The sequence below is a fragment of the Drosophila kikkawai genome, chromosome X, assembly GCF_030179895.1.
Source record: "Drosophila kikkawai strain 14028-0561.14 chromosome X, DkikHiC1v2, whole genome shotgun sequence".
NCBI lineage: Eukaryota > Metazoa > Arthropoda > Insecta > Diptera > Drosophilidae > Drosophila > Drosophila kikkawai.
In genome coordinates, this window is record NC_091733.1 from 12353470 (window position 1) to 12374198 (window position 20729).

General features: G+C 42.0%; 1 protein-coding gene across 9 annotated transcripts in view; it reads left to right on the forward strand.

Annotated features, from left to right (window-relative positions):
• The window catches only part of fs(1)h (female sterile (1) homeotic), a 22704-nt gene extending 4110 nt beyond the window's left edge, over positions 1-18594 (forward strand). For 2 of the 9 annotated variants that reach the window (XM_017166189.3, XM_017166188.3), the window contains exons 3-13: positions 1391-1551; positions 1625-3561; positions 4770-6384; positions 6571-6741; positions 7513-7632; positions 7747-7872; positions 13973-14031; positions 14623-14770; positions 14887-17320; positions 17393-17561; positions 17919-18594. In XM_017166189.3, the coding sequence (XP_017021678.2) occupies positions 2227-3561; positions 4770-6384; positions 6571-6741; positions 7513-7632; positions 7747-7872; positions 13973-14031; positions 14623-14770; positions 14887-17320; positions 17393-17561; positions 17919-17984 (6243 nt within the window). In that variant the 5' untranslated portion in view covers positions 1391-1551; positions 1625-2226 and the 3' untranslated portion in view covers positions 17985-18594. Of the gene's footprint in view, positions 1-862; positions 1000-1390; positions 1552-1624; positions 3577-3676; positions 3797-4769; positions 6385-6570; positions 6742-7512; positions 7633-7746; positions 11946-13972; positions 14032-14622; positions 14771-14886; positions 17321-17392; positions 17562-17918 lie in introns of those variants that run through there. The other 7 variants (XM_017166200.3, XM_017166190.3, XM_041775148.2 and 4 more) reach the window with 7 other exon arrangements.
• The last annotated feature ends 2135 nt before the right edge of the window (positions 18595-20729 follow it).

Consider the following 20729-nt stretch of genomic DNA (forward strand, 5'->3'; position numbering starts at 1 on the left):
AAACGGAGCAAGTGTTTGTATTCTTTCTGCGTAAACAATTGAGGGTTAAATCAAAACGAATGCAATTGTGTGAATCAAAACTGTACGAGAGGGGGTTGTAAACATGTACCATATTTGTGGTCGCTGTGAATGCAATTTGTACCACTGTCAATTTGGAATATCAGACTGTGCATCTGTGTGCGTGCTTAGTGCTTGCCCTCGCCCTCCTTCCCCAACTTCCTCGACTCCTCACCACACGGCACGTACTTGTAGTTGAGGGTGTTAAATAAAAAATAAAACGTTGGAATTACGTGCATATTATTGCCTTTGCATTGGCGTTGCAGTAACAACAACAAACAAAGCGAATGAATCATGCTTGCTTGTTGACCAAGAATATTCAACTTAAAAAGGCGGCGTGGTGAATTTCTCTCAGTTTTCAAACACAACACACGCCGCAAGCGGTGTAGGTGCGTGCGTGCTTGTGTACGTACGTATTGCATTAATGGATATTTATTGTGTTTATTAATTTTTTTTTTTACATTCGATTTATTTTTTTTTATTTTTGCGAGCGCATTTTGTCTGGTTTTTGCTGTCCCTTGATAAAGCCGCTTGATAAGTGCAAGTGGGATGGCTATATGGTTAGAATGGGCTACATGTGTGCGTGTGGAATGTCTCTCTTTCTCTCCCGATGTCGAACATTTTCGAAGTGAAGTTCGAAAAGCGAATTAGGCTCTCCCCGCTGCTCTCTCGCTCTCCGGCGCTCTTCTCTATTTGTGCGACGGCCCGTGTGTGTGTTGCCGTTGCCTCTTCTTTATTTTCGCTGTTGCTGTGAGTGCCAAAACGGCGGCAAAGTAACTACACACGACCGAACGGTGGAAACGTTGGAAAAACGGAAAAAACAGCAGAAATAGCTGAAATAATAAAGTGCTCGCATCAAATAATCAAGAATAAATCAGATATATTGCGAATATTGTTGTGAAAAAGTGTAGGGAATTGATTGTTTTGCACTTGGGGCACTGTGTGAGTTTTATGAGTAGTTTCATTCTCGTTCCCGTTACCATTCTCGGTTCTCGTTCTCCGTCGTTGTCTCTCTGCTTCTTGCCGTTTGCTCTGTTTTCATTCCACGCAGTTTCGTTGTCGTCGCGCATTTTGTTTATGCGATTTGTAAATTTGTTATTTTGGTTGCCTGCTGCCCCCACCGCCCCCCTTGACCCTATTCTATTCTATTTTATTTTACGCTGTATTTATGTATTTCTGGTTGTTTATGTAACCCGCCTCGAGGTGGAAGTGTTGTGAAATGCAAATCTCGACCAGAGTTGCAAAATAATATGCCGGCATAAAACAAAAATTGATGGAGCCGAAGCCGAAGGATTGACTTCTAATTTGATTTGTGTTCGTTCCTTTGCTACAGATAATAATCGCATCGCCTCGCCTCGCCTTAGCTGGAAAAGATTTGACGGATTATTAGCAGCAATAATGCCTACCGTTGCCTTACACCACGTATCGGACTTGGCCGCAGGTCTTGCCATCCAATGAGAGGAGCCTGGGCGCTGAGAATCTGGAGCAGGGGTGGTGAGTAGCAGCAGACAAGGTCTCCTAGCATCTCCACTTACTAATTCTTCGGTCTCTTCCCAAATTCCCACAGTGCACAGACATTGCTGAGCATGAAGCAACAGCACAATCCCTCGACTAAGAACCGTTTTGCATCAATCACAGCGACGAAGAGTAAAGCGGGAGAGGAGCAAGCAATACGAGAAGGATACGGACCGGGAGCCGCTGTCAGGAGGTGTCAGGAGCCAGCAGGAGCTGCTGCGTCCAGGAGACGGAGGAGGAGGTGGTCGCCGTCAACGACGGCCACACAATCGATCTAGCGATCAACGCAAAAGTGAAAATACACACCCATACACACGCCGGAAAATCAAGAAAAATCAAGAGCAGTAGCAGGACGCCACAAGGAGGAGCAGCAGCAAGGGAGGCCACAACGGCGGACGGCGAGGAGACGGAGACGGCCCAGGCGTGTGTGTTTGTGAAAGCTCGTAAAAGTGAGCGCGTGTGTGGTGTGCTGCCCCCCAAAGTGTGTGCGTGAGTGTGCGTGTGTCGGCCGTCTCAGTCGAGAACGAAAAGGATACCGAGGATTCACAAGTCCAGCAAAAGAAGCACCACCAATTTATCAGCTAATTAAATCCCTAATTCACGCCACAAACTTCACACAACTAACAACGCCACCACTACACAACTACAACCACCATGTCGTCCAGTGAGCCACCTCCCCGGTATGAGCCGCCCGTGGAGCCAGTCAATGGCATTGTACAGCCACCGGTAATGCCACCAGCGGAGCGACCCGGCCGCAATACCAATCAACTGCAATATCTGATCAAGACGGTGATGAAGGTGATATGGAAGCACCACTTCTCGTGGCCTTTCCAGCAGCCCGTCGACGCCAAGAAGCTCAACCTGCCCGACTACCACAAGATCATCAAGCAGCCAATGGACATGGGTACGATCAAGAAGCGGCTGGAGAACAACTACTACTGGTCGGCCAAGGAGGCCATCCACGACTTCAACACCATGTTCAATAACTGCTACGTCTACAACAAGCCCGGCGAGGATGTTGTTGTCATGGCCCAAACGCTCGAGAAGGTCTTTCTGCAGAAGGTCGAATCGATGCCTAAGGAGGAGCTCGAACTGGAGCCGGTGACGGCCAAGGGTGGCAAGAAGAAACAACGTGTGCCCACCACGCCCAAGGCAACGGGCGGTGCTTCATCGGCGTCCGGTGGTGCCTCCTCAACGCCAGCTGTCAGCAGTGGCGCCGGCAAAGTGCCCACTGCTGCTGCTGGAGCCGCTTCATCCGCGCAACAGTTGCCCGGCCATGCGGGCGCAACGGGAGCGAGTGGCGGAGCTGCGACACCTGGCACCGGTACGGGTTCGGGTACGCAAGCCGCCCGACCCGTTTCAGCCATGGGTGGCACGGTTTCATCGACGGCCGGCGGTGCACCGTCCATACCACCGATTAGCACAATGCCACCGCATACGGTGCCCGGCAGCACCAATACGACGACGACAGCGATGGCTGGCAGCGCCGGGGGAGCTGGAGCGGCAGGAAATCCCAATGCCGTTGCCCTAATGGCCAGCCTCCTGAATACGGGCCAGGCTGGAGCATATCCCGGCGCGCCCGGCCAGACGGCGGTCAATAGCTCATCCCTACTCGATGGCAACTCTGGCGCCGCAGCGGCAGCAGCAGTGGCAGCAGCAGCAGCGGCGGCAGCAGCAGCGGCGGCGGCGACAGGAGCAGCAGGCGGTGGAGCTCCGCCAGGAGCGGGAGGAGGCGGCGGAGGAGGAGTGACAATACCAGCGGCTGCCGTGAATGCCGCCAACGCGGTGCAGGCCTATGTGAATAGTACGGCGGGAGTGGGCGTCGGTGTGGACACCGTGATACCGCCGCAGCAGCCCGCCAAGATTAAGAAGGGTGTCAAACGGAAGGCGGACACCACAACGCCGACGGCCAATGCCTTTGAGTCTCCGTATGCGCAAATGGACTCGAAATCGGCCAAAATAGCGACGCGGCGGGAGTCGAATCGTCAGGTAATTGGCAAGAAGGTAAGAGTAAGACGTGAGCCGAGTCGTATGAGTATGAGTATGATCATGATCCCCCCCTCGTTCCTGTCAAGTTTTTGTTATCTTAAATATTGTTTCAAGCTTCCATGTCAAGTTTATATTGTAAATATAGCTGCATTGTGATTTTTGTCAAAAAATTCCTGATAAATTATAAATTGTAAAAGCAAAAGACATTTTTTTTCTTGCATTGTCTATAAAAAAAGTAAGAAAAATCATTTTTTAATCGGATTGAAACACTTAAACTTCCTTTTTTTTTGTAAAGTTTAAAATTTAAAATCAAGGAAATTGTATATTTGCTTGTTTTAAATGTCTAAACATGTATCATTTAGTACATCAAAAAGCTTGAGTTTTTTAATATCATAAATATATATGGATGCTCCTCCAATCTTAGTGTACAAAAATTTCATTACCTTATAGTTGTATTTGTTGGAATCATTGATTAGCCTAAGCTATAAAACCCGAATCAAAATTGGTTAATAACTCAAAACCTAATTGAATAAATCATACACAATACGCTGCCTTGCCTCTTACTCGATGACCATTATTCATGTTATTGTAAATAAACACACGTTACTTACTACTGATTACTGGTTACTGTTTTTTGATTACTATTTACTGACCACTGTTTACTAATAACTGCTCACTTTTTACTGGCTTACTGATACTGACATAGATACTGATACTGATTCGCAGTGCTTCCTGATCAAGTTCGCAGTACTTGCTCTTGTTTTACTTTATTTTAAATTGAAAGATTCATTCTATTTCCTTCATATCAGCTTATAAGTTCAATTTAGTAGCGAACAAGAGAGTATTTACTTTACATTTTAAGTTTCTTTCCATTTATTCATAGGAGCTTACGGGAAAGAGTATTTTGCCATTGAATAATGTTGATCTTAATGATTACTGTTACTGACACTGATTACTGTTACTCACACTGATTACTGTTACTGATTACTGTTACTGATTACTGTTACTCTGAATAATCATAATTCATTATCCTTTTTGATTTAAATTCAATGCTAACACCATGCCGCTTTTGCTCCTTTATTTCGTTCTTTTCTTTTTCTTCCATTACGTTGATTTCGTTTGCACTCGATCAATCAATCAATCAATCGAACACCAATCACCAATCAATCAACCAAACCAACCACGAATGGGATCTTCTGAACCAACAGGATCTTACATTCCAGGGCTCGGGCTACACACTGTCGCCATTGGGCGCCGGTCTTCCCGGGATTGGCGGCCTTGTGGGCGTCGGCGTTGCCGGCGGCCCCGGTGTGGTCAAGTCCAAGGAGAAGCTATCGGATGCCCTCAAGTCGTGTAACGAGATCCTGAAGGAGCTCTTTTCGAAGAAGCACTCCGGCTATGCCTGGCCCTTCTACAAGCCGGTCGATGCCGAAATGCTGGGCCTGCACGATTACCACGACATCATAAAGAAACCGATGGATCTGGGCACCGTGAAGCGGAAAATGGACAATCGCGAGTACAAGAGCGCGCCGGAATTTGCTGCCGACGTGCGATTAATATTCACCAATTGCTACAAGTACAATCCGCCAGACCACGATGTCGTTGCCATGGGCCGCAAGCTGCAGGATGTCTTTGAGATGCGCTACGCCAACATACCCGACGAACCGGTGGCCAATGCTGCCCACCATCATCACAGCAGTCACGGCCATGGGCATGGTCATGGTCACGGTCATGGTGGACACGGTCATGGCGGTCACGGGGGTCATGGTGGCTATGGTGGCTCCGCTTCAAACAAGCATGATGCCAGCGATTCGTCCAGCGAGGACTCAAGCGATACGGAAAATGAATCCAACTCGGATGAGGAGCGCAGTGCCAAGCTGAAAATGCTTGAGTCCAAGCTGCTCGGCCTCCAGGAGGAGATACGCAAGCTATCGGAAGAGGCGTCCGCCAAGAAGAAGGCCAAGAAGAAACTCAAGGAGAAGAAGAAGCACATCGGCGGTGGCTCCGGTTCCGGTTCAGCCTCACACCATGGCCATGCCTCTGGTCCAGGCGGTGCCGGCGGTCTAGGAGCCGGCACTGGCAGCGGACCCGGCCTGGTATCCGGCGTACCCGGCGCCGGTGGTGTGGGTGCCTTGGGCGCTGGTGGAGCGGCTGGCGCCAATCTATCCGCTCTGTTAAGTGGCTCCCTAGTCGGCGGTGCCGGCGGTTCATCGCTAACTGGTGGCAGCGGTCTACCCAATGTATCGGGCCTGCATAGTCAGGCGCACGATGTCATGGGCTTTGGCGGTGCCGGCGGTGTCGGTGGACCAGGCTTTGCCAACGTAGCGGCTGCTGTGGCAGCTGCGGGCGGCAAGGCGGGTACATTGGCCGGAGCCTTGGCAGCGGGTGCTGCAGCGGGCGCTGGAGGAACGTCAACCGGCGGCGGCGCCAGTAATAGTAAAGGTGCTAAGAGCAAGGGCCAACGTGGAGCAAAGGGTGGAGCAGTTAATGCTGGTGGCGTTGGTAATTCCGGAGCTGGTGGAGCGGGCGCTGCAGCGGCGGGCACGGCAACTGGGGCAGGAGCTGTGGGCGCACCAGGCGGTGGCAATGCCTCCAAGCGAGCCAAGGGTAGTAATTCGGCGGGCGCTGGCGGTGGAGCGGGTGCCGCTGCTGCCGCTGGCGGTGGTGGCAATGCCAATGCCAATGCTGGTGCCGGTGCCCGCGGCAGCAGCAAGAAAAAGCCCAGCCAGGTGATGAACTTTGACTCCGAGGAGGAGGACACGGCCAAGCCAATGTCATACGATGAGAAGCGTCAGCTGTCGCTGGACATCAACAAGCTACCAGGTGAGAATTGAAGAGAACATTTTAGAAATATTTAAGAAACTGCACTACATAATATAGTAAATATTTAATATAAATATTTAAATATATATATTTAATAAATATTTAATATAAATGTAATAAATTATATATTTAATAAAATATATTATAAATACCTATATCTATTAAATATCCCCCCTCTTTTTCCAGGCGACAAACTGGGCCGCGTTGTTCACATCATCCAAAATCGTGAGCCATCGCTGCGAGACTCCAATCCCGACGAAATCGAGATTGACTTTGAGACCCTGAAGCCGTCGACGCTGCGCGAGCTAGAAAGCTATGTGGCGTCGTGTTTGCGCAAAAAAACACGTAAGCCATATTGTAAGTTTGTAACTAAACCGAGACCACCATTAAAAAAAAAAAACAAAAAAACAAAACCAAAACAAAGCCTAAGCAAAAGCAGCAATAAACAGCAACAGCAGCAAATTCAAAAACAGCCCCTGTTCCTCCAGACCAAGCTAGAAAAAGTTCCTATTATTTCCTTTATCTCCCCCCAGAGGAATCCCAAAGCCCTACCAAACAACCAAGAAGAATCAATCTACTATATATCTGAAGAGAAATCTCCATTTTGGCTTTGCTGACTGCGCTCCAAATTTGATTTTGATTTCGAACTAAAATATAAACCGTAGTGGTCATGTTTAGTTAGTTAAACTCGAATAAAAAAAAAAAACAACAAAACAAAAAACTAAGAAAAAAAGATAATAATATATATAATAAATATGCAAAAATCCGTATATTTAAGTCTCTCTCTTGAGCTATCTGTCCTACCCAATCTTCTGTCTGTAGTTATATATATATATTAAATAATATAATATATATATTATTTAGTGCCAGTGCATGCAATTCCCTTCCCAAAATCTCCTCCCTCCAAAGTATGTAGCCTGTGAATGCTGTAGATGTGTCGCAAAACTCTCTCTCTGAGATTTCTGCGGCATTTCGCTGATATATCTTTTATATAGAGACTTGATATTTGCCGCTTTATCTTTCCTTCGTCGAGCATGAACCCAGCCTTTTTCCATCTCTCTATCAATCTATACATCTTTATATCTATACAAATATATATATGTTTTTGTTCTTTATTTTCTAATGCAGATAAAAAGCCTTCCGGCAAGTCAAAGGACGAGCAGATGGCCGAGAAAAAGCAGGAGCTGGAGAAGCGACTGCAGGATGTCACCGGCCAGCTGGGGGCAAGCAAGAAAACCGCCAAGAAAGGTATGTTAAACCTTAATATAACAGTTTATAACAGAATACAGATATGTTCTTAAAGTTGTTTCTTTTATATTAATTAATTATCTTTCATAACATTACTCTCCTCGCTCTCTGCAGACGAATCGAACAAGGTGGAGGCCATTCAGCCAGCGAATCCTGTGTCGTCGAGCTCCAGTTCCAGCGATTCATCGTCGTCAAGTTCGAGTGATAGCAGTTCGAGTGACTCGAGCGACAGTGAAGCAGGTTAGGACGCGTTTTGTTTGTTTGTTTTATTTTATAAAGTCTATTTTTTTTTAATAATAAGATACCTAGAGATAGGGCAAATACATATACATATATAAATATATACATATATATTTAGTTATGAATAAATATATATATATGTATATGTAGATATATAAGTATGTTGTTTAAGAATCAAACAACATAACTCACTAAACAAAAAGAAAAAACGGATACGGATACCGATTCCGATACAGAAACACACACACACACACGACACCTATACAACGTTTTACAACTTTTAACGGAAACAGAAACGGAAACACACCTAAAAACCTTCACTAATAAAGAAAAACAGTCGCCGCATAATCATTTTTTTAAATTCTATTATAACGTGTTAACACTGGAAGACCGTACATATTAAGGACATCATGAAGACTCTAACGAGTAGCGAGTAGAAAAGCCGTTGAATTGTGTAAAAAGAGAAAGAGAGAGAGAGAGAGAGAGAGAGAGCTAGAGCTAGAGCTAGCTAACTTTGCTGCAGATCAGTTTCAGGAGATTTTGGATTAATTCGATTGGATATAGGTTTATCTAGTTATAAATGTAGCTTAACCATACCCCCATACCCTAACCTTAATCCAATTTAGCGAGTATCTCTAGGGTTTTATCCTGCGATTGATTGTGTTTCTAAAAGTTCAGTATCAAGACCACCACGAAAATCCAACTTCATATCGAATTAGAGCGAGATGGACGTATATTGAAAGAGAGAGAGAGAGGAAGGGGTATGATGGCCAATTGTACTATTGTTAATAAACCATATACACACACACACACCCACACACGCACCCTTATTAATTTATTGAACTTAGCGCATTTTGTTTATGTTTTTGTGTGCTAAAATATATACCAACGGAAAAGATAAATTTCCAGCAAAGGAATATATGCGATATTATGTTTACACCCGTCTGATTCGGCAATAGAAATGACCAACTCTGGTGAATATTACTTTTTATCTAATTTTTTTTTTTTTTTTTTTTTTGTATTTGTTTAGAATTTTCAAGAACCAAGTTCATGACAAAGTGCAATATGCATTTACTCTAAGAAAACAAATGCAGCGAAAGAGTGAAAGATTTATAGAATTTCGAATCATGAGAGAAATCGGGACAATTATGGTAAAATATATTCAGAAGAGATTGTAGAAAAAATTCAATAAATAAAAGATTGTGAAGATTGTTCAACAAATTTGCAGAAAGATGAATCTATATAGTTTGGAGAGATCCAGAGTTGGTGGTAAAGGCAGGATCAGGCGGGTGTAGAGACTAAAGGAGCGACCATATATAAAGAACACCCATAGTACCCATAAAACCCCCCTCATTAAACACCGTTTTTACTGACGACGACGACATAGACGAGACAACATGAACATGAACATGAACACACATCGGCAAAACTTTATATAATCGATTTATATATATATAAATTTTAGGTATAGTATATACTTAATTATATATACACAAACACACATATATATATATATATATATATATATATATATATCATATATCTATAGACATATACATATACATTATGTATATATATATGGCGTATATAGATATTGTATTTAAGCATTTGTAGGTATTAAACAAATTGTATTTGTAAATGAAAAACTATCTAAAAATTAGAATAATAAGAGAACACACAACTCTTTACTAATTTTAAGTCATTTTTGAAAAAAAAAGAAAGAAAAACAAATCTTGAAAAAAAAAGAACAAGCAAAAACCAGCTTATTATTACCAATAATATGATTATTATTATTATTATTATTATGATTATGATTATTATGAGAATATGCTGAAAAAAATCGTGAAGCAATTGTGTATTGGGGGCAGCCAATCTGAAAAAGAAAGTAATGAATATATATTCCAACTCCAACCAACCAACCAATCAATCAATCTATCAACCAATCAATCAATCAATCAACCAACCAACCAAACCAAAACCAACCAATCAAGTCAATCAATCAATCGATCAACCAAAACTCTCCATCAAATCAAATCAATAACAAACAGAGCAACAATTGCATGATTGACAAAACAAAAATGATCAACGAATAAATCGATTATAAAAAATCTATCATTCACGCCCACACACAAACAAACACACACACGTCCACACATCATGATATATAAACCCCATAACCATAAAAAAAGAAAGCAAATGAATAGAGGCAGCTCAGGATCATGTTTATGATCACGTTCACACGTACTCCTCACCTCATCTCAAGGCAACTAGTCCCCTCCTAATCTATATCATCCATGCACTGCCCGGTGGAATCAGTTCTTAAAACAAACCCCCCTCTAGGTTACCTTCTGTGCCAATTCCATAATGTTTCTAGTCCAATCTCCCGATGTTTCCCTCACACAAACATCTTCTATCGGTCTTCATAACTTGATTTTTTTTTGTAATATTTTTGAAACCCACACACTCACACAACCACAAAAAATAACCTCAAAGAACTATGTGTAAAATATAATAATAATAATGAAAATGAAACAATGAATAATAACCCCCAAAAATAATAATATGAAAAACTGATTGAACCAAAAATGCAAGCAAAATTACCACATATATATATGTATATATATATTTATATATATTTATATGTATCTATATATATCTATATATGTATATATGTCTAAAGAGTATATAGAAAAAGCCAATATGCAAAATATATATTTGAAAATTCTCGATACACTTGCAGACAATGTGTAAAAACCAAGAAAGTATGAAAAGCTTCAAAAAACAAAAAAACGAAATCGAAATCGAAAAAGAAAAGAAATGAGAGAAAAATAAGAAAGAAATCAAACAAACACCAAAACCACAAAAGCGTAACTAAACAAAAAACTACGTAAGGATCGAATACGTAAGGAGAAAGAGAGAGTAAACGTAAGGAGAGAGAGAGAGAGAGAGAGAGAGAGAGAGAGAGAGAGAGAGTAAACGTAAGGAGAAAAAAGTAAACGTAATGGGGGATAGAGAGAACAAGTAAAGTGTGGCAATGAATGAAGATACAAGACAGAGAGAGACCAAAAAGGAGAGAGAGAGAGAGAACAGTCAGGGGGATAGAACATTTAAAAAACACCCATATTAAGACTTAAAATGACTCCGTTATTTATTGTTTAGACCGTTTGTTACATAACCTAAACCCATCCCGCGTTTCCTGCTGGCACAAAATGGAACTGGAACACACGACAACTAGCTCAATTCGTGAACTCTAGTTCGCCTCCGTTATCCTTCTTATCCTTCTCACACACTCATATATATATGAGTATATATACATATATATATATATATCGCTTATAATCGTTGTTGTCATTTAATTTATGTGTAAAAACAAAGAAATATGAAAGAAATGCTTCCAAGTAACTTCCATCAACTTGATATCCTTCCTCCGATTAGCTAAGGGAAAAGGTTAGATGTGCTAATAAGAATGTATAGAAGGGAAAATGGGAACAGTCGAAATCCATATAGAGTAATAGAAATAATCAGGATTCCATCCCTTTTCAAATCTCTTTCTCTCCCACTTCCTATGTGTGGCTCGAACTCTCTCTCCCACACTCTGTCGCTCTTTCCTTCTGTCGCACTTGTCCTTGTTTTCGTCTCTGTCTGTTAGTAGTCACGTTATAATAACGGTAAACGAGAGAAGCGTAACGGAACGTAACGACAGGAAGAGCTCTCTCCAAGCGTACGTAATACGTAGAGTTCTTTTGGCCTATATCCAAACTCCAACTAGTTCTACATACAAAGCTATATAGTAGGGTGTACATATTTACATAGATGTATCCAGCAGCTAAACATTGATCAAAATCAGAGAGAGGTATAAATAAAAAAAAAAAAAAAAACTAAAAAAGAAAAAATAGAAAACAAATAATTAAATGTAATTTGAAAGCATTTTATTATTTATTTTTCGGCTGTCGGCTTTCCCCTTTACACATTGTTTGCACGTTTTTTTCAAAATATAATAAAAAAAAGAAAAGAAAAAATATATTATATATATACAAAAATATACAAAAAAAAAAAAAAAAAAAAACAAGAAATGCATAGAAGAGGAGGAGGATTGATTAATGATAAACGATGATAATGCAATGGAAATAAATAAGAAATGAATGCATAAAATCAATTTAAATATAAATTTGTACTATTTAATTAAATCAAATGAAAACGCAAGGAGGAAAAATGGAAGCGAACGAGAAACCAACAAGAGCAACAAACTGATAATAAACGACGACAAACAAGAGAAACAGCCACACACAATGTAATCAATATTACTTTAAAAAAATCAAGTTGAAGATAAATCTGAGAAAGAGAGCAAGTAGAGAAAGCAAGCAGTGTCAGAAGAAGTTTGAGAACAGGCAGAAGAATTCGAGCAATTCTACATTTAGGTTTTACTTGAGACCACTTGCGCGTTTTCTTTACTTTTGTTTCTTTTCAATTTTTTATTTATCGACCGATTAGCTCTTGTATATTTTCCTTGCTTCAGTCAAGTCACCCTTCGGTTAAAATTCCAATTCCAACTCGAAGTCTATATCGAAAACCCCTTCTCCCCCATTGCATTGTGAGATTGTTTTGTTGTAAGCTTAATACTTGTGTTTATTTTTTTTGTTTAGCTTTTAGTTAAGGACTAGCGAAGAAAATGGCAGTAAACACGCTCAAAAAATAAAAAACGAGTCTTGTAAGAACAATTTCGTAAGGAACGTTGTGAAAAAAAAACATAAAAAAAGAAAGAAGAAAAAAAAAACATTAAAATCAAAACAAAAAAATAAAACAAACAGTGCATTTTTGGTTTCAATTTCAGTATATATATTTATATATATATATAAGATAAAGGAAAAGTATGGGGGGAGGCAAGCCGATACATAATAAAATATAAAATAAAATAAACGCAGAGATAAATAGTAAAAATCTTAGGGAAAGCAAGAAGAAAGGGAGACACACATAGACGAGACATAACAGGAACACAACAAACACAAACACACATTTAGCATTATAAAAAACTTACATAAACAAGCATACATTTAAATATTTATAGTAAAATAAAAAACACAAACAATAATAATATTTATTATTACAAAATGGCAACAACAAACAACAACTAAAAACTAAACTAAAAAAAACGCAATGAATACAACAACAAACAAACAAAAAAGAAGAAAAAAAAAAACACGAAAAATGAGAAGAAAAATGAAAAGAAAATGTTTATTAAAAAAGTAAAAAAAAAAAAAACAACGTGTGTTTCCTCATTATCCCCGCCCCACCCCAAAACTACCCATTTCTATTCACAGGAAGAAAAAAATATTTAACTGAATTAAAAACATATAATTAAGTGAAAAAACCGATAAAAAATCGATTGGAGCTTGGTTTGGTTGCAATTCCATTTTCCCGATTATATCGATATCGATTATACATTTTGGCGCCTTTTCTGCTGGTGTGGAGTGAGACAGGACGAGCTTTTCGGGGGTCTTGCTGTTCTTTTTTTCCCCCCTTCTGCAGAAAGCACAGATACAGATAAATATAGAGATACAGAGAAAGAGAGGGAGAGAAAGAAGAGAGTGTGTGGGCGAAAAAGGCAGATAGGAAGAGAAGAGCTCCGATAACCCGATAACCGATATCCCGTCACCAACCCATCACGAAACACAATTGCTTCATCGAAACTCGGCATTGTAAGAGGTATTTTAAAGACACCTATAATCTAAAATCTATAAACATATCTGTAGATCATGTGCTGTTTGTATGCTATATATGTACATACATATATAATCTCTATACCAGCACCAGGATGAATCCCACTATATGAATTAATTAAGAAAATGTTCAGGTTTAGGGATCAAATATGACAATTTCATCCTGAAACCTTGTAAGTCTTCTAGAAAACTGTTTTCAAATAATTTATAATAGTTTAAAATGCAATTTGTATTTAATATTTATAAAAGAACTAAAACTTATTATCATATAGGATTCATCCTGGCGCCTTAGCTCCTTTAGCTTTTCCTGCTTTCCATGATCTCCTTTGCTCCTTTGACATTTGTGCTTATTTGTGTATTCTTCTGCCTTTTTCCTGAAACAGGTGACGGTGATGAGCGACCGCCGCGCAAAAAAAAGTCCCGAGACTCGAATGGCAGCAATGTAAGTAACAAGGACTATATAATAATGATATATATGGGACATATATATAATAAAAAATTAAATAATTGGGGAGGACCGCAGACAGACAGGCAGAAAAAGCACCAATGGAATTTTTGGCAATGGAATATGGATTACAATTTTGTTAATGTTACAGAACCTTTAATTTTTAATGATTTTTTTTTCTTATTACATTAAAAATTTGAGAGAAAATTTAACTCTTTGTTGATTCCTTTCCAAGCTTTGCCTGCAATGTACAAGCAAACAGACTTATTAAGTTCCACTCTCTGGAAGAGCCTTTCTCCTTTTTCTCTCTTGTATTTAAGCTTTGGCTTAAGCTTTGTTTATCGAAAGAAAAAGTCCGTTAAATAGATTTTTTCGTTTTTTATTTTTTTAATCAATCTTTAATATATATATTTCCATTGCCAAATCCAAAGAGAAGAACTAAAAACCAGAATATAAACACACTGTAACTGAGTTTGAATGTTGTAATAACAACTTGAGTCTTGAATGTAACATTTATTCATTACCTAATTCTCTTTCCCTTCGTTGTTCCCTTTTGTTTTGTGTTATCCTTTTGCCGGGATATATCAGGTAAATAATCCTAGTTTGACCACAGTCCTGGGCGGCGCCGGAGGAGGAGCAGCAGGAGGCGGCAGCGTTCCAAGCGGCGGTCTCACGCCAATTTCGTTGATGAACCTGGAGCATGTCCTGAACGCCAATACACCCACATCACACACGTGTAAGTAATGTCCTTGAATCATTTCCTTTGCCGGATTAATCCTTTATTCAAGTTTGTAACTAACTGAGTACCTTCTTCCTCCTTGCTCTCCCCTTCCTCCTTCCCCTTGTCTACAGCCTACATGTTTGGCAATGCCAATCCGCTGACGGCGGCCGCCATGCTCAACAATAACAATAAGACGACGCTGCCCGGCAGCAATTTCAGTGGCGGCGGCGGCGGCAACATGCTGCACGGTGCTGGGCCAGTGCGTGTTGGTCCTGGCTCGGCTGGTGCTGCTGCAGCAGCAAAGAACGGTGCAACCAACGAAGATCTGGGCAAGGTGCCGCCAGTTTCCGTTTCCGTTAATCTGGGCACGCAGCAGCATGGCTATCCCGGCAGCAGTGCTGGAGGCGGAGGTGTCCAGGCTGCCGGTGGCGGTGGCATACGGATAGCTAGCAATCTGCACAAGCCACCCGGCGGCATTGGCGGTGATCTGGGCGAGCATCATACGGCACTGGCGGCTGCTTTGTTGTCCAGCAACCAGAACAATGGGGCTCAGAACACAAACACCAGTCATCCAGTGGGCGTCCATGGGGATGTGATGGCCAATGCCTCGTTGTCTGCGGGTCTCAAGCAGATACCACAGTTCGATGATCCCGTGGAGCAGTCACTGGCCTCGCTGGAGTTCAGTGCCGGCTCCACGGGTAAGTCGTCAGGGTTACCGCTAACGGATAACTTTTTGATGCAGCCGGATGGGGCTCAGCAGCAGCAGCAACAACAACAGCAGCAGCAGCAACAGGCTTTTGCCCACTTGGACTATGTGAATGAGCTACTGATCAAGGGATCAACGGATGCTGTCAGCGGCATGAATGGCAATCATCCGCTGAACTTTGTGCTGGACATGGCGGCGGCAACGGCAAACCTGCAGAAGCATCCCCAGCAGCAGCAGCAACAGCAGCAGCAGCAGCAGGCGCACAATAACGGTTTCAATGTGGCCGACTTTGGCATGCCTGGTTTTGATAGTCTCAACATGACGGCCTCAGCATTCCTAGATCTAGAGCACACGCTGCAGCAGCAGCATCAACAGCAACACCAGCAGCAGCAACAACATCAACAGCAGCAGCAGCAACACCACCAGCAACAACACCAGCAACAACACCACCAGCAGCAGCATCAGCAGCTTACGCAACAGCAACTGCAGCAGCAGCAACAACAGCAGCAACATCTCCAGCAGCAGCAGCAACATCTCCAGCAACAGCAACAGCAGGCCACCAACAAAATGCTGATCATACCCAAGCCCATAGAGTCGATGATGCCCAGTCCGCCGGACAAGCAGCAACAGCAGCAGCAGCAGCAACAGCATCTCCAGCAACAGCAACATCTCCAACAGCAGCAGCAACAACACCAAAAGGGCATGCTCCCGCAACAGTCGCAACTGGACATGATGCTGGCCGCGGCGGCCAATTTCCAGGGCAAGCAGGTGCAGGCCTTCAAGGCCGCGGAACAGAACCTTAAGAATGCCAGCTCTTGGTCCTCTCTGGCCTCGGCCAGCTCTCCCTCGTCGCACACATCAAGCAGCTCGAGCAGCAGCAAGCCCAAGCCGGCCATGGACTCGTTCCAGCAGTTCCGCAACAAAGCCAAAGAACGCGATCGCCTCAAGCTGCTGGAGGCGGCCGAGAAGGAGAAGAAGCATCAAAAGGAGGCTGCCGAAAAGGAGCAGCAGCAGCAGCAACGCAAGCATCACAAGTCCTCCTCATCTTCGTCCTCCTCCTCCTCATCAGCAGCAGCCGCAGCAGCTGCTGCAGCATCGCAAGCAGCCGCAGCAGCGGCGGCAGCGGCAGCAGCAGCATCAGCAGTAACCGCCTCTTCGGCTGCCGCCACGCAGGCAGCGGCTGTGGCTGTTTCGGCGGCTCCACCCACCTCATCCTCAGTGGCCTCCAGTGCCTCGAATGCCTCCGGAGGCAGCAGTAGTGGGGGAGGAGCAGGCGGTGGCCAGGCCAGCGGAGAACGTGAGCGGGAGAGGGGTGAACGTGAGCGGGAAAGGGACAGAGACCGTGAGCGTTCCGGCAGCGGTCAATCTGGAAATGGCAACAATAGCAACAACTCGGCGAATAGCAATGGACCCGGCAGCGCGGGCAGCGGGGGCAGTGGCGGTGGCACCGGCGGCAACAGTGGTCCTACCAGCACAGGTGGACCCAACAGCGGCGGCGGCGGCGGCGGTGGCGGTGGTGGCAATCCTAACAGCAATAGTAATGCTGCTGCCGCCCTGCTTAATGCCGGCAGTAACAGCAACAGTGGCGTTGGCAGCGGCGGTGCCGCAAGCAGTAACAGCAACAGCAGCGTAGGAGCCATGGTAGGCAGCGGCGGACCAGGATCTAATAGCCAGGGTAGCAGCGGTGGCGCTGGAGGAGGCACTGGCACTGTCGGCGGCAGTAATGTCATGGGAGGCGGCGCCCTGGACTATGGCCAGCAGGTGTCTGCAGCTACTCAGATGGCGCAGCATGTGGCCGCCAGTGTCGCTGCCCAGGTCATAATGGCCGCCTCGCCCCTGGGCGCCATGGAAAGCGGAAGGTAAGTGAGAGGCGAAGCAAAAAACTATAGAATTTTAAAATTTAAAATTGAAAAAATTTCTTCTAATTAAAGGAAAAGTGTTCATGATGCACAGCCACAGATATCGCGGGTGGAAGACATTAAGGCATCGCCGGGCGGCCAGGGCCAGAGTTCGCCGGCACAGCAATCGCCGCAGGATCGGGCGGCCGCCAAGCGCGCCGAACAGCGGCGGGCCGAGCAGGAGCGGCGCAGGCGCGAAGCGGTAAGTCACACCCTTAGAGTTACTCTCTGAACTCCAAAAACTCCAAACTTACAAAATTCTAAACTCTTCAAAATCGAAAATCTTTCAAATCTAAACTTTCGAAACTCTAAAATCTTTAAACGCTAACCTCTCCAAACTCTTAACTCTCTAAATTATAATTTCTCCAATCTCCAAACCTCAAAAGCTAAACTCCGAACTCTCCAAAATCTAAACTTCCATATAGAAACTCACCAAAATTTCAAACTCTCCAAACTGTATACTCCCCAAACTCAACCTTGCAAGCTTTTAACTCTCCAAAATCTCAAAAAAATTGTATTTCTCCAAAACCTAAACTCTCCAAACTCTCTTGTCTTGCAGTTGGCTGGCCAAATCGATATGAACATGCAGAGCGATCTCATGGCTGCCTTTGAAGAGACGCTGTAGGCCAAGGCCAGCAAAGGCAACGGCGGCAACACCTTCTCAACCAGCAGCAGCAGCAGCGCCTCCATAGAGACCACAAAGCGGCGAGGGCCAAGGCGACAGCAACGGACAACGTTGGACAACAGCAACAAAAAGAGGAGCTAGGACAGAAGCAGCCTCCCAAATAAAAACAAAAGAAAAACAAAAGCATCTATTTAAGAAGCATGGTTTTAAGGCGTAACTAAGCATACGTATATTTAGTGAGTATCTCTAATATATGCATAAAACATATACGAAAGGAGAGAGAGCGGAGAGAGAGGAGAGAGAGGCAGAGCAGCAGCCAAGGAGAGAGCGGCCAGAGAGCAGCAGCGGCGGCGGCAGCAGCAGCAGCAGCAGCAAATTTCCTTTTTGAAACACACACACACACACATTTTTTTAACTTACGATTATTATGATTGTGTATTTACCAACTATTAAGCGGATAATAACGATTAATGATTAAATATTAAGAACGAGGATGGTACGAGTACGATTATGTTTATGATGGACATTGCTTGTGGTTCCAAAAAAAAAAAAAAAAAACAAAAACAAAAAAGCAAAAAACAAAAGCTTATTATGTTTAATATTATTAATTCACGTGTATAGGCAAGTTTAGTTGGTAAGATTTTTTCCCCCTTCATTGTATAAACACACCTATGCTTAGAGTTGTTAACTAATTTAAAAACTATACAAAAAACCACAAACAAAACGAAAATTTACAAAATAGAAGAATCCCAAAACAGAAGCGAGAAATCAATATATATATTCTTCTTTTTTTTTTTTGTAAAACTTGCAATTTTAAATCATTGTTTTTTTTTTTTTTTTTACCCAAACACAACAGTTGTAATTTATAATTTATATCTCACAGACACACACACACGCATGACTAGGATGAGATAGAGAGAGCATGGTTAAAGGAGAGGCTTCGGTAGGAAGCCGAGCTGGATGGATATATATAAAGGCAACAAATGTAGTTCTTAAGTAGAAACGAAATTTTTTGTATGTAACGACGATGCAGTCCCGTAAAAATTATAAAATAAATATAAATTTCAAAACAAAAACTAATTTAAAAAAGAAGAAAAAACCAAACAAGAAACGGAACAAGAAAATAGAAAAGATGTAATAAAAACGGAAGATAACAAACAAACAAAAAAAACAGCAAATAATTTATAATTTCTTTATCCTGAGAGAACCTTTCTCCCAACAACAACAACAACAAATTGCAGTGACAATTCATTCAGTAAGCTATATAATGTGGGAGCCTCCCAGTCCCCCAGTCCCCCAGTCCAGTCTGTCTGTTGCATTGTCTTCCAAAGTCTCAGCCTCACTTTCCATTCCATCTATCCAGCCTCCCAAGTGTGTGTCCTCTGTGTGTGTAAATATAGCTCCATTTGAGGGGAAGGAGTAGTGGGAATTATGCTAGCAACTATCTATGTGAAAGCTAACGACAGGATTCCAATTAATTCTTGTATATAGTAAAGTCTTCCCCTATATATTCTCCCCCTCAGTTGTTATATTGTCGCTGGCAAGGTTCATTTCGTTTTGTGTAAATTAGAGAGAAGAGAGAGAGAGCGTGTGAGGAGAGTAGGAAGGAATTATATATTATAACAAAATAAACCCTAAATATATATAGTATATAAACAGAAGAAGCATACATCAGAAAATACCACATATATATATATATCTATATATATATATATATATATATACAAGAAAGAGATACCTTTTTTTTTCTATACTTAATTTTAGCATTTAATTCAGTGAGAGAGAAATGTACGAAAGCGAAATAAAACTTGAGAAAAACTAAATACAAAATACATTAAAAAAAACAATATAAAAACAAACAAAAAACAAATGAAGTTTTTAATTAAAGAAAACCTAACACAACATTAAATAGAAATATAATATAATATAATATAATAAATATTATATTTTAACGAGCCAGTTCGAGTCCAATTTTTGATCAAAAGTGCCCAAAATCTCGAGCAAAGGATGCGTTTTTCTTTGGCATTAATTAGCAATTAATTGTTGTACTTTTGTTGTACCTATAAAAATAAAAAACAAAACAATGTGTCCCTTTGGGCGTTATGACACAAGTCTGTCACAGTGTCATAAAACCCTTAGGTGTTATGACAGCATGTAACATATAGCAAACAAAAAAAAAACAACTAAAAAAAGCACTTTTTCTATATAAAAAAAATATTAAAAAAAAGTAAACGATCCTTAGCCTTAAGCGCCTACCGCTAATAATAAACAAATAATAATTAATAATTAGTGATTATTAATTATTATTAATTGCAGCCGAGCAGGAGCTGGCGGGACAAACATTTTTGGGATCGCCTAACATTTACACATGACTCTAGCTGTAACTCTCTCCCCCCCCTTCGTAGCGTTCTTAGCCTACAGATACAAATATATAAATATATATACACACATATATATATATATAATAAAAGAACACACTTTTTAGTAAGCCCATAATTAATAATAAAAGGAGGAGGAAGGTGCAGTTATGTAACAGCAAGCAAAAGAGAAAATGGAAAAGCATTGAAAACATTGATAACAAAACATATTTTACCTTTAATGCGTACACATACACAACACACACACACACACACACACACACACACACACACACACACACACACACACACACACACACACACACACACACACACACACACACACACACACACACACACACACACAGATTTAGTATTAATGAAACAA